The sequence below is a fragment of the Augochlora pura genome, chromosome 7, assembly GCF_028453695.1.
Source record: "Augochlora pura isolate Apur16 chromosome 7, APUR_v2.2.1, whole genome shotgun sequence".
Lineage (NCBI taxonomy): Eukaryota > Metazoa > Arthropoda > Insecta > Hymenoptera > Halictidae > Augochlora > Augochlora pura.
The window spans coordinates 31,996,186-32,010,658 of NC_135778.1; the positions used below are offsets into that span (position 1 = coordinate 31,996,186).

Genomic DNA, 14,473 nt, shown 5'->3' on the forward strand with positions numbered 1-14,473 from the left:
AAAAGCCAATATCTTTGGACGAGGATAAATGAACGTTCGGATTTTTCCGAACGTACTCTCAGATAAACTGACGTCACAGTGTGTTGTAATAATGCAGATGTTACCCTCCTCGACAACAAATTAAATTTATTTGCCGTTTCTTAATTTCTATAATATATATTTTTTCCTATCTTCCAATATCCTCAATGGAATGTGCCAGCACTAAAAGAATTTTATTTAAATGAAAAAATTTATAAAATTATATATTCAAAATTGTATTAAAAATACGGATTCGTATTTATAAAAAGAAATAATAACTTATTTAACAACCTTCGTTTAAATAAAATTCAAGATCCATAATTAGACGGTAGTTTTAAATTTAAACAGTTTTAAATTTGCATCAGAGAACGATTATTTAAAAAAGTACAGTACGTGGTCAAAAAATATTGTCATGGATTTTTTGTTCGGTTATTTACACTTTTAGAATGTTACCGAATAGTCAAATAAATTTTCAACGACACATTAAATTTGTTCTATTAATTTTCCACCGGTTGTGCACAGTATTATTAATCAGTCTATGTAAATAATCTTCGAACATTCCATTAAGAACGTTACTGGAAGCCAGAAAAAAACGTAAAGAAAGAGACGCTCATTATCGGTTTATGGTCGCTCAAAATAATCCAGATTAATGATTGGAGGTCAGTTTTTTTCTTACTCCCTGCGAAGCATGATATCGCGAAGCTATGGGTACGTTATGAAAGGATATTATGTTCGGGATATTTATACACTCGTTTAATAATCCAGAGATTAAACATAATCTCTACGAGGCAACCCGTGACCTTAAATCCACCGTTTAATCGACTTATGTTTAATTATATTCAACAGATTTTTCCAAAACGGTCGATACAGTAACGAGCTAGACGGTCGACACGCAATGTTCCAGCCGAGTTTTATTTATAAAATTATGTGTCAACGTTAATTATCATCGCTTTATAAGGAAAGATTTTTCTTATAAAGAAGGCCCATCGAGAACAACAACTGCAATGATTAATACTAATTTTATAATAAATTTTATAGATAATACGCTTCTAAAGACTGGTTAATAAATAAATAAAAAAATCGAAAATGTCGATAGCAAAGTGAACGGGTAAATACTCAATAGATACACATTAAACAAATAAAAGCAAATAAACTCTTGTTTGTTGCAGATCCTCCTGTGGACAGCGTGTACATGATATGCGGGGTGCTGATTGCTATGGTGCTAGTAGGCGTTGTTATCGTCCTACTGGCTGTAACTATCAGGTATTACAACAATCATTGTAATTAAACTGCGGAATTCTATGCATTTCGCTATAAATCGTTGCAAATAATGGAAAATACGTGACTACATGTGGATTTCATTGATATACAAAATTGATACACAGATTTATTCTATTCGTTCCGATTTGTCTTGTGTAGGTAGTTTTATTATTTGCATTATTAATAAATCCATTTTATATAAATTGTTGTACTCGTAGATAAAATTGATATATATTTCTTTATCTCAATTTATTTTAAAATAAATTGTTTTATTGATGAAAAAGATTCATATATTAATTAGTTATAAAATAATAAACATAAAATATAATAAGTTTGTAATTTTATCTAGTAATATAATAGCAATAACTAAAAACTTAATAAATAAAATCGATTATTGCTTACGACTCGAACGAAGAATTTTCATAAAATTTGTCACGAGAACGAGAATTTGCATAAAATTCCGTTGTCTATTGTCCAAAACTACACTGTCCAACTACCGTGTCTCAAGCAGATTTGAAAATAACATCGGAACGATGCGTTGAACCCAACGTTGGTATCTCAGGTGCAAAGTATTTAGTAATATTTATCGGAGCCGTCAGATCTGTCATGACCTGCTCCAACAAATTTTTGTTGTTCTTGGCAAATGAAACAGCTTTGAGAGCTTTCCTGGCGAACGCTCGATCTACGAAACCGAGGATCGAGAGATCGGCTGGATCAGTCAGATTAATTAGATCCCGTAGCGGAGTTAAACGCGAACGGAGGAGGAACGAGACGGAAAGGAGATAGAAAGTTCGCAATTGGATAGAATTTAATCGTGGGCTCCAAGCATTAATCACATTTTAATTGGACGTGCATCAACAAATCGCGTGTGCTCGCCTACTAAAGTTCAATCCAATTAGGGTCGACAGAGGAATGCTCCGTCTCACTCTCTCTCCCGCTTCTGTCATCTACTTTCGCATGAATCCTTTCTCATATGTGGGAGTACCGGCTATAATCACTCGCTAACGAATTTTAACAAGTTCAATTCTTCTCCAACTTTCAATATTCACACGAAAGACATCGGTATATGTATCCGACGGCGATTTTTCATTAATTTTCGAAATCGTTTTTTTCTACATTTATTTGCTTTTTAAGATATTGAAAGCTACGTAAATGTGTCTTGCGTAGAATAATTCTACAAGCTATACCAAATACAGTGATATATATTTGTCCAGGATTATTTACATTAACATTAAACATTACATTTGTATATGTTTAAACAATTATTTAAGAAAGACAGAATCAGTCGTCGGATTTAGCAATTTTACCGGACCTTCATAGTGTAAAACTTTCTATGTTATAACCATAACTTCTAGGTAAACTTGCTTTACGTATAATAATTCTACATACTCTAAAGATTACAGTAATATTTATTTTTTTAACATCATGAACTTTCATATACGTTAAAATAATTTTTTAAGATAGACAGACTCCATATCACGAGAGAATAACTTTATGGAATCTTCACATTCTTAAATTTTTCGTGCTACAACTATAAAAATTAGATAAATGTGTTTTACATAGAATAATTCTAAAAACTCTATGAAATGCAGTGATATTTATTTTTGTAACATTATTCACGTCCATATATACGTTTAAATAATGTTTGAAGAGAGACAGGGATCTCGTAATTAAAAAAACTTTAGCGATTCTTCACGTTGTAGAATTTTTCGTACTGCAACTACGTTAACTAAACGACCTTGCTCAGTACAAAATAATGCCTCAGATTTTGTTATACAATGGTATATACAGATTTTCTCGTTCAGATATGGAAATACGTAACAGTATATTTTGTTGATAACATTGTAGACGCTTTGACCACGTATCACGTGGGACGTCGCGTGATCAGAACACGGAAATCCTATAATCTATAAAAGAATTTCTGGATAAATCCCAATAATGATGTTATCGCGGTTTTACCGTCTCTAGGTTTTCCTGGTTGCCAGAACCCGCGTATAATCAAGATTTTACGCAAAGGTTTCCTCGCACGTTTGATTTCGCGCAAACGAATTCCGCGCCGCGATCGGAAACCGGGGAATGTTTTATTGCGATAGATACGCTTCCGTCGAAGGCTTCTTAATCCTATTAACACTGGGATTCTCGATTCCTTTTCCGGTATTTCTTTATCTATCATCTTCGCCGAAACAACGAATCATCGTCGAACAAGCAGCGTCGATTAATGCAGTCGCATCTCTTAACACAACGACTTGTATCACTACAAACAGAGCGTGTGAGCCAGATAAACATTGTGTGTGCGATTAACGCTTTTACTTATTCAGCGAATTGGGACTGCGAGAATTTTCAATAGTTTTACAACGACAGTGTCCCCACTGTACAACAATGTAATTAAGTATGTCAGGTTATTCTTTGAACAAAAACCACTAAAATAAAGAATACAATTCTTTCATGTTCGAGAAAATTGACTTCGATAGAAAACTTCAAAATTCTCGTGTTTCCTTCCACTGAATCACGAAAATAATTACAAAAAGGAACAACAAATGTGGGATACGTTCTCTGCGTACGACGTTTAGTTTCCGAGTAAATCTGCTTTGAAAGCTGCCATCGGTGACCGCATGTCAGGACAGTTCTCGCGCGCGCCGAATTTTGAAACACGTTTTACTCGAGAACCAAGCCTCCGATGAGAAATTTGCATTGTTCAGGCCTCGTACAATATTCCACGTGAAGTCATCTGACGTATCGAAAAAATCAATTTGTCGCGATCGTTAACGCGTGGTGCTTGAGTAAAAAGAAAAACCCGCAAACGAGGCGTCGCGGTGAATTCCCATTTGGAAGAAGGCAATATTTATCAGCGTGTACGTTACGCGTCAGATATAGGATGGCACGATGAATCACATTTTATCGCGATGCATGAAAACTAGAAAGACATCGATAATTTCTTAATAATGTATTGGTCAGCGGTGGTGGGAGACGCAGAAAGAGGAAGAATGTGTTACACTTAGTTAAACGGAAGTATTAGTCACGGATGCGGCTACTGATATCGATATCTATTTACAATGTTGCTTCATGCAAACAATTAAACAGAAGAGGGCCTCTTGAGATGATCATTCATCTGCAGCATGTTTCATTGGCGTTTCAACATTGCAATCGTGCCATTGAAACTCCCGATATCTCGTTTGAGTTAATTGTTCGACAATTTTCGAAACTGTTGGTGGTATTGAGCAATTTTATAGATAAAAACTGAAATTAGAATTAAAAGTAAAAATAAAATTGAAATTAAAATTAAATTTAAAATTAAAATTAAAATTAAAATTGAAATTGAAGTTGAAGTTGAAGTTGAAGTTGAAATTATAGATTGAATTATGTCTATAATTAATGCAATAGATATTTTGATTGTAAGTTCTCGTGAAATATTTTTTTTTTAAACAAGCGGCTTGGTACTTTTTGGTAGAAAATTAAAAATTGTACTTTCTAGGATAGTTACACTGTGAAACAATCATTTAAATGAAAATAGGAAGCATCAACTTCAATGTAAATACTTCGTATAATTTTTCGCGTGTCTTCAAATATAACTGAAAGTATTGCATAATATTATAAAAGTATCATAGAGAGAAGTATTATATAATATTATTGAAGTGTTATAAGTAGAAAGAAATATTACATAATACTATGGAAATGTTATAAAAACAAGTGTTACTTATATTGTATTATAGATGAAGTATTATATAAGAAATACTTTTGCCATGAACTTTTTGCAAAGGCACTTGAGGTTTTTGAAAATAATTTCACGATTGCTCGATAATATCATAATTTTTTTGATATCATAATGCGCTTTCAATGTTGAGTTACTGATTACTATATTCTCAATACACGTGATACTGTCAATACTTGATTACTGACTCATAGTTACTTCGTATAATTAGCCACACTTGATTTTGTGTGAACACGAGGAAAACACGTTTCTTTGCGATCATTTCTTTCATCACTTGGTAACCGCGTGATACATTCCACTTAATGGTGTGCACTTCAATGTATGTTCAAAGCTCATTGAAAGACAATGTAGGAAATGAATTTAACTTTGATAGACAACGCGATTTTGGATTTCATGTAAAATAAAATCACATTTTGAATTTAATAACATTTGTAATTCAACACAATTTTCAATTCAATACAGTTTTTAATACAATACAATTTTTAATTCAATACAGTTCTTAATACAATATAATTTTTAACTGAATAAAATATTCTATTGATTAAAATCTAAAACCGAATAAAATATTCAATTGATTAAAATCTATAATTGAATAAAATATTCAGTTGATTAAAATCTATAATTGGGTAATAGTTTTCATTGATTTAAAATTTGAATTCAATAATATTTTCAATTGATTTAAATTTTGAATTCTATAAAATTTCTAATTAAATCTAATATTATTATATTGATTATTATTACATATTTAGTTTAATAAGAGAAATTAATTAATTAATTAATTAAGTCTAAAATTATTGTTCGAACTGGAACAAATGTATTTCTGGCAACAATAACAAGCTTAAACTAAATTTAAGGCACTAACATCTGATAGAACGTCACGTATCCTTACAAAGAAAATCGGATTTAGATTAGCTCTTAATGAGATATAATACGAGGAATTAGCAGTGGCAGTATCAATCACAATGAGTGATTGCAATGTCTTATAAAAATTACAAAAATATGTTTAATCTTCGTAATTCCTCTTAAGCAGTTTCTATTTATAGACATCTTTGAAATTTACTGATTATATAAATAAATTTTAAAGTAATTCAGTTTCATTTTATACTTATAAATGAAATATTTTTTAACGTGGACCCTACCGAGCCCTGTAAATAGACAACTTGTATTACTTTATAACGATGAGAAAGCTGCGTTTAACTAAACCTTTCACCATTTCTAGTATAATGCATGCTTACATTAAAAATACACTCATTATCGATGGAATAATCTTTATTTCCATAACATTAAAACGGGTTCTGTTAACAAAGTAAGGAAAATAACAAATTAGTTACATAGGTATAATAGTATATAGTAGTAGGTATAATTAGTTATATAGGTATAATAAAAGTCTATAACTAAACTTATAATTAATAATATCAAAATTTATAACGTTTATGTAATTACATAAATAAATTTAGTTCCACTACAAATATATTTATAAGTCTTATATTTTCATGTCATTCTATAGAAATGAATAAGTTGTTATACCAAATTAAAATATAATTTATAATGTAAAAATTACAATAATGATTATAACAATTTTTAAAAATGACAGAACTAAAAACATTTTCTTTGAACAAACGTTAAAACGTTCCATCTCGATATCACAGGCACCGTATGAGTTACCTGACCCATCGTTACAAGTCCCCCCCAAAAAACGCCTAAAGTCACGTCTCCATCGCCTTTCGAAAGGTTAAGGCCACCCTCGCGGAAGCTTAGAAGAGTCCACCCTATCAAGCTATCCCCGAACAGCCCCCCGAACCGCGAAATCGGCTGATCGTCAATACCATCTAGGTTATTTAAAGCCATTGTTCCTAATTTCGAAAAGTCTCTCGCCTTCCTGCGTCTCGCCGGTATGACGACAACAACAAGGCCTGCTCGTGTCCCGTTCGAATTCCATGATCAGCGGAGCGCGATTGGCCGGTAGTCTCGGCGCCGTCCAATCGCGTCTGGCCGGCCGGTGACGTCATCTCGCGTCCATAAAACAGGGGCGCGTGCCATCCTCCGGCTCAGACTTGAGTCGGCAGTGCGATGAACAACACGAGGTAGACGCCAGTGAGTTCTGCTCGCGCTGCCTTCGGTAGTGAGAGAAGCCGGGTAGTGTTGCTAACAGTGGAGCAATCCAAATACGCTCTGCTGACAGCTCAGTGTGTCTCCCACGCCAAGGATTCGTTTAGCAGCTAGAAGTTTAAAAGCTAGTCAGTGGTAGCAACTTGCGAGAAGCAAAGATAAGAGAAATATTCGTCAGTGGTTCTCACGATGAAATTGGAAGTGAGAGAGAGAAATAGCTAGAAAGCAACAGAGAAAGAGAAAGAAAGAGAGCGAGCGAGGGGGAGAGAGAGAGAGAGAGAGAGAGAACAAAGACTGTTCTCAGTGTTTTGCTTTTGAGGTGTAACTCTCTGTCCAGAGAGTTTTAAATCGCGAAACTGAGCGCGTTTCGTGTTAAGCTCTCGAAGCTGTACCTGAGATACAAAAGAAAGATGGTCGGGAGCAACGGGACGATGATCGCGATTCGCCTTGTCCGCAGTAAGCTGCGGAAAAGGGAGGATCACTCGAATGCCGTGCACCCGGAGCCGACCGTCGTGCAGACGGCGACGTCGCCGATCTCGACGATTGTCGCGTCCTCGTACTCCGTCGAAGGATGCTGCACGCAGATGTCAACCACGACGACGTCCACCGACTTGGGGACTCCGGGTATCGAACAGGACAACGTGTACGCGGCGAACGGCACCGTGGAACAATTCGCATGGCAGTTTCCGCCACCTTATCCACCGCCTCACTCACCGGCGCAGTATGCGTTGTGCAACGGCCAGGTTGGTACACCTTTCTTCTTTCTCCCTTTTTCCCTGGTTCTTGTTGTTCTTTTCTTTTTGAAAAACCCGCCGTTTGCCGGGGAGCAACGACACACATGACGTTCGGCACGCTTCCGGAGTTCCCCGTGTCAGCCGAATTCCTCGTTCGAAAAGAAGTCGGAAATATGTCGTTCAATTTCAGAGCGAATCCGTTTCGAAAACTTCTCGACGGTCGTTCAGGGTTCACTACAGTACTCCATGATTCCCTGTGATAAGAAATAGTGAACTGTCAGACGGTTATCTAGGCAAATGGGGATTGGAAACCTGTACGGTACTGTTCTTCGTGTGCGGTTTCGAATTTCGTAACGGTCGTCCGTGTTTTCGTAAGATACGATAAGGGAAGGTATCAGACGCGTACATAAAAACTGGACGGAAAGTACGAAATGGTCTTTTTGCAGTCGACGCGATCGTTCCTCAAATTCTCGAACTCCACTTTCTCGTAAACTGTACCTTGAAATCGAGGGATTGTATCTCTCGACACTTTCTATTCATTTTTGCATGCAAGATCATTCGCTTTTACTCTTTCTAATTCGGCTTGCGCCGTAGCAGTAAATTGTGCGCCGAATATCACCCTGATGCCGAACCGTACAACTGTGAATTTAAAATAACTGTCCCATATGCAATTTGAAATCTAGTTCAAGCGGAACGTTCTTGGTAATAACCACCAGTTTTCATCGATGCTCTCGTTAGTTACGAAACGAATGCCCATAAAGTGACACTCACATTACTTCGTCTTTCTTTGTCGATTAATTCCGGGACGGTTACTTTCTTAAAGCTCGATTCAAACGTCCATACGTTGAACAATATTGAGAATCCCCTGCGCTGCCATCGTGTTAGCGTTTTTGTTTTGGTATTCCTGTAGATTCAGTTACGGTGCCCCTATATTCTTTTTCTTTTCTTATAATCTCGAAACCTTGTCCCTCTTTCCTTTCTGCTCCTTCGTTCGAGCTGCGTCGGCCAGTAGAGCCAGTAATACCAGATTTCACTGGTTTATCCCCCTTCTCGGCAGGATAACTCGAGGATCCTAACTATCATTTATATTTCGCTCGACCAGCCTAATTTTTGTCCCTCACGGTGGTACAAAGTCCGCTCGGGCATGAAACACACCGATATACCGGCTTTACATCATAATACAACGGTCGTTAGGACACTGAACCGCCGGCTAGAGGGAGAGGGGGAAGCTTATTGACAAGTAGGAAGAAGCGCGGACTTTTTGAATTTTTCTCGAGCACGCAAATACGCCGTTCCATTGGAAATAATTTAATAAGCCTCAATACTTGTTGGTGCCTGTAGTATAACAGGTTGTTGCAGTAAAATGCAATATAATGATAATTTATGTTATATTTCGATGTTGAAACGTTACATTCAAATTAGAACAATATTGGTCCTATGACTAGAGGCTAGTGAACAGCTGGAAACAATCAATAAACGAAAATGAACAAATTTAACCTTCAGACGAGTCAATTTGTACTCAGAGTTGCAACTATTCTATTTAAATTTTAAGTTTGTGTCAGTCATATGTAATTATTAACTATTGATATTGTTTTAATAATATAGTTAAGTGATATGAAGTAATAATAAGTAATATAAAGCAATAATAAGTAATGTAAAGCAATAATGAGTAATGTAAAGTAATATAAAGGTTTAATAATATGCAAATGAAAATTAATTGTAAAGATTTGAGTGAATGCAGCCGTGGCTGCTATAAATGCTAAAAAATGTTCGGCATCCAAAGGTCAATACGAAGAGGTTGATAGTTTTGTCACGAAGGCAGTGTCCTTTCCAATTACGTTGGCAGTAACTTGTTCATCGTACTATTTCGGAACTAATCGATTTTCGCATGCTGCTTTATTTATCGAGTTATGACAACACATTAATCTATTACATCGCTTGTCCTTACAGATAGAAATCGATACATTAGTAATACAAACAATCCTCTTCTATTCCGGGTACTTACAAAATTAATATCGTCGTATTAAAGCGCATTCCATCCAATATCAGTATAAACACCGTAACCTTGCACTCTTAACTAGTAACATATCTCAGAGTCAAGACTTTGAAACTAACTTCACGAACTAATGTTTCCAAAACTTATAATTACGAAAGAACATTACCAGTCATTATACAAGTTAAAGATAAAAATTTCACATACGTATTAAATAAAGTCTGGTTAAGTAAATGAAAAGGATTATGATATATGAAAACCGTTGAGCACCAATTTTAACATTGTAGACGTTGACAAGAGATGAGTCCAGCAAGGACGTACGATTTAAATATCTGATTATCGTTGTGCAATCAAAACAATCACAAAAAGGTGTTCTCGCGAGCAATCTGTTATACCAAGATTTCGAATGTTAGTCACTCATTCGACGAAACGTTATCAATCTAATCGTCGATGGATAGCATTCACTTCCTTCCAGTTATTGTGCAAATTGAACAATTTATTTCCGTTAGTCGAGTGCGCGCGATTGTAAAATCTTGTGCAACAGGTTATGCGCGCGCGCGCGCGCTCGCGTCCGTGCGCTGCTCGAACGGGGCACCAGAAATCAGGATACTTCGCGGCGACAAGACGATAAGACCTTTTAAAATTGTAGTTAATAATAGTCGATGGCGCTATCGATCCTCCAAGGACGAGGCTTACGGGCAGACGGCCTGGCAAACGAGTTGTAAGGTCGAGGCTCGGCTCAGTCCCAGGCTCGCCGCCAGAAAAATCCCAAACAATCGGCGACGTTGCCGCACTTACACCCCGCTTTGTTGCCGTTATGACGCCGTTTCAGTTTCATGCTCCACTTACCGACAGATCTTTTGCTACTTTCCCATAAGCGATCGGTGGTTTTGAATGTTATTCAAATCGCGCTGGTTTCGAATTTCAACAACGCGTCTCTACAGAAATAGATGAATCATCGGACTGTGGGGATCTCATACTACTCAAGATTTTTCTAAATCGCGAGATCCAGCGCAGACATAAATGTTTCTTTCGTTTAACGGGAACTATTCTTCAATCGAATAAAATTGTATTAATGCGACTCGATGGGAATTAGATGTTCGAGCAGTCTGAAACGTTTAAAATTGATTCGAACGGCCGTTAAATGTTCAACGATCGATAAAAGGCCCGGCGTTTCTATATTTAGCGCCACAGTGCATTCGAATTTCCGCAGTGCTGTTATGGGTGGCATTATCCCGTATTATGAGAGTCATCAGGGGACTATTGATTATCTAAATCGTCGAGATGTCATAAGATTCTATGCTGACGTGATGTAAGATACTCGTGACGTTGCTCGTACTTAGTTAAAAATTAACGTTACCGGAAGATTGATAAGATTGGATTTTTACGTTTTGATACATGACGTATCGATTCATACGTGACGCCACTCGAATTATCAGCAATTCATAAGATTGTTGATTATTATAAATTAATTGTTTTGAAAGTTCCTAACTTTTAACCTCAGCTCTTGTAAGTCGCCATATAATAAAACTTTAGAAAATCTGTTATTTCTTTCATTTCCATTTATAATTTTAAAAAACATTGATTTCTACGTCAAAGATGTACGCTTTCGAATCTATTTTGTGCTATAAATACGGAATATAATTTCAAAACCTGTAAATAATTATAAAACTTATTATAAATTTATTTTTAATAAGTATGATATAAACTCTACTAAGCAAAATAGCATTGATAGACCGCTTTCAAATATTTTCTAATTTATTTTGAAATTTGGAAATTAACTGTGTACCACATAATGGAATGTATCTTTGAACAACAGATGACAGTGGTTCTATATCGTTAGCGTGATAATCATGTTTGCGTTGAGAACCACCTGGCGTCACGCGCCTTGCCAAACTATTTCGCGTGTATTTTGAAAATTGAACGTGATCTGCCACTTCTACCAACGCTTTTCCAAGGCCGAAGATTCACTCTTTCTCCCACAGTAATTACACACTTTCCCCGCTACTTTTTTAATTCTCAAAATAAATTAGAATGTGTCTGCAAGAATCCTTTTAGTTCAGTCACCTTTGCCCTTTTATGATATTTTAAATCATGTTTTCGTAGGTAAAATAACTTTAAATTGCGTTGTTTTGTTCAGAAAAGACCATAGAATAATATCACGTAAATTATAGCCGAACGACTGTTACAGTTGCAGCGTTAAAGCTTGTTAACAGTTAAAGAGTTTATGTTCTCAAAAAATTTAACTTTTCCGAAAACTGAACACGTTAAATTGTAAAGTGTGTACAGATTCGGATAATATTTATTCGGCAGTGTGGCACAGTTGTTTCTGGGATTTACCCATCCGTGTGTTTGCAGTATACTAACTTCTTTCCACGTAAGTGTTCATTGTCAGTCGTTTACCGGACACAGCTAATACGCGGAAAACGGCACAATAACTTGAACTCGTTTGTTCGGCCGATGTAACCGTTAACGTCATTCATTACAGCTGTTAATTAGACGTTCAGCGTACACATAGTTCGACTTCCCGCAAAGCTTCGTGAGATCACAGTCGCAGTCGTCATATTCCTTCAGAATTCTTCCTCATACACAGCATCCCACACACGGCGAAGCTTTTATAAATTTGAAAACTAATTTTTAGGTGAACCAAGAAATCATTTGCTTTCTTTACTCTATTGCAATTTTTTTGTTTTTATTTTTGTTAAATTAAATTAGATCTTTCAACTCTAAATTTGTTAATTGAATAAAAATCTGTAAAGATTTGTTAGGCACTTTTTATTGTCATTTAATGTTTTCGGACACTTTGTTGGTAAATTCTCAAATTGTTGTTTGCGATAACAATCCTCCAACCGCAAAACACACCGGATACTGTCGATCATAAAAACATGAAGCTGCGAGTATAAAGGTTGCTTGTTGAGCAAATCCAGCAATATTGTGTTACAAACCATAATTTGATATTTACTGTTAGTTTACCGTATTACACGGCTGCGTACAATATTATTATGGTAACGCATTGACCGCGAAAATAAAATTTTCCTTTTACAAACAGTTTCATACACGATACAACCGTGTTCTCTTCGACGCGAAAGTCATAAACACATCGATTTAAAAAATTAATAGTTTTGCTTTACAATGTTTGAGGAATCCGTTGAAACAACAATCTCGTGGAAAGTTATTGCACATCTGGCGATGTGCCTCGAAAGAATTGCTATGATAACAACAAATAACTTGTTGCGCCAGTGTGGCTATCGTTTCAGTATGAATAAACAAACAGCTCGAATTTACAGATCGCACTTTGACTGGTAATTCGTTAGATTTTTAATACCCAATAAATTAATTTTAAAAATAGGAAAGAAATTATAATATAGTCTATAGTATACTATTGTTTATAGTATAGTCTAGTATAAATTATAGTCTGGAATATTAATTTAAAGGTAAAGGTATTTGAAAAATTTGAAGATGTCTTTCTACACATTCAAATGTAGTTTTAAGTGAGAAAGATTGCGTTTTATGTTCACTATGCCCGGTGTTGAAGTTCGATATCGTTCTAATCAATTCGTGGTAATCTTGTCCGCACTTCAAAAAGAACAGTTATGGGAAAACCGGCTTCACGTAGCATGTGCTATACCTAATACACTCCAATATCCTTAACATTTGGGATTCCCCAAAAATCTTATGTCAAGATATCTTTTTTAATGGATATAATAAAAGATTGATAGAAGAACTTTGTGCAAGACACGAGTGCATTTATCAAAAATGAAGAGTCTAATTAAAAAATGTTGCCGTGTCTCATAAATCAAAAGTTCCATCGACCTTCTATGAAATTGCAATTTAATTCGAGACTATTCCCGCCACTCCGTCGCTGTAAAAACAGACTGTCGTGCTGTCTGGCCGGTTACGTGGTATGGAATGGCAGCGAATTTGGCTGGCCCCGGTCTAGTCGGTTGACTTTATCGTCTGTCGCGTCCGTGACGTCATGCGACAGTTTTCTTCGTCTTAGAAAACGGCGTCGTACGTTTTTCGACGGATAGACGACGACGACGCACCTAAAAACCCGCTTTCGCCCCTCTAGCTGGGCTCTAAAAATAGCGTGGGTGGGCGGTCGGTGCCGTTTGCCAAACAACTAGTACAGGGTGCAGCTGTCGACAAAATAATGCGTCTATCCTTGACAACAGAGCCAGCATTCCTATACATAGTATACGACAGGAGACACGGTTCGTCGGGAAATGTTTTCCTTTCGAATTTGCGTCCTCGATGGGGGATTTGCTTTTTTCTGACCCATCGTACGCTACCCATCGCCCCCCTTGCCTTCTCTTTCCGTCCACCATGTACCGCGAGTCTTTATGCTAGGACAGCCCTGGCCTCTGACGATCGCTTTCGCAACCTGCCACCTGGATACACGACGTTTCCCGCTTTTTCGAGACTCTCTCTCTGTTCCCTCTACTATTTCTATCCTTGACTAGCCTATAGTCGCACCGTTCCTCTTCCGGGGCACTCGCTCTACAGTTTCTGTTGTCCTTGCTGCACGCTCACGCTACCGTTTATTTATATTTCTGCCACTTGAGACAATCTGACGCTTGTAACATTCGCAAACTTATCAGTTTCCGAAACTGTTTTCACAATTTTTTAATTTTGTCTACCTGATCTACC

At 36.5% G+C, this 14,473-nt stretch overlaps 1 protein-coding gene across 5 annotated transcripts in view; it reads left to right on the forward strand.

The window, feature by feature from the left end:
* Positions 1–14,473, forward strand: part of LOC144472246 (uncharacterized) — a 101,999-nt gene that overhangs the window by 82,373 nt on the left and 5,153 nt on the right. For all 5 annotated transcript variants that reach the window (XM_078185166.1, XM_078185169.1, XM_078185167.1 and 2 more), the window contains 2 exons: positions 1,188–1,281; positions 7,554–7,839. In XM_078185166.1, the coding sequence (XP_078041292.1) occupies positions 1,188–1,281; positions 7,554–7,839 (380 nt within the window). The remainder of the gene's footprint in view (positions 1–1,187; positions 1,282–7,553; positions 7,840–14,473) is intronic.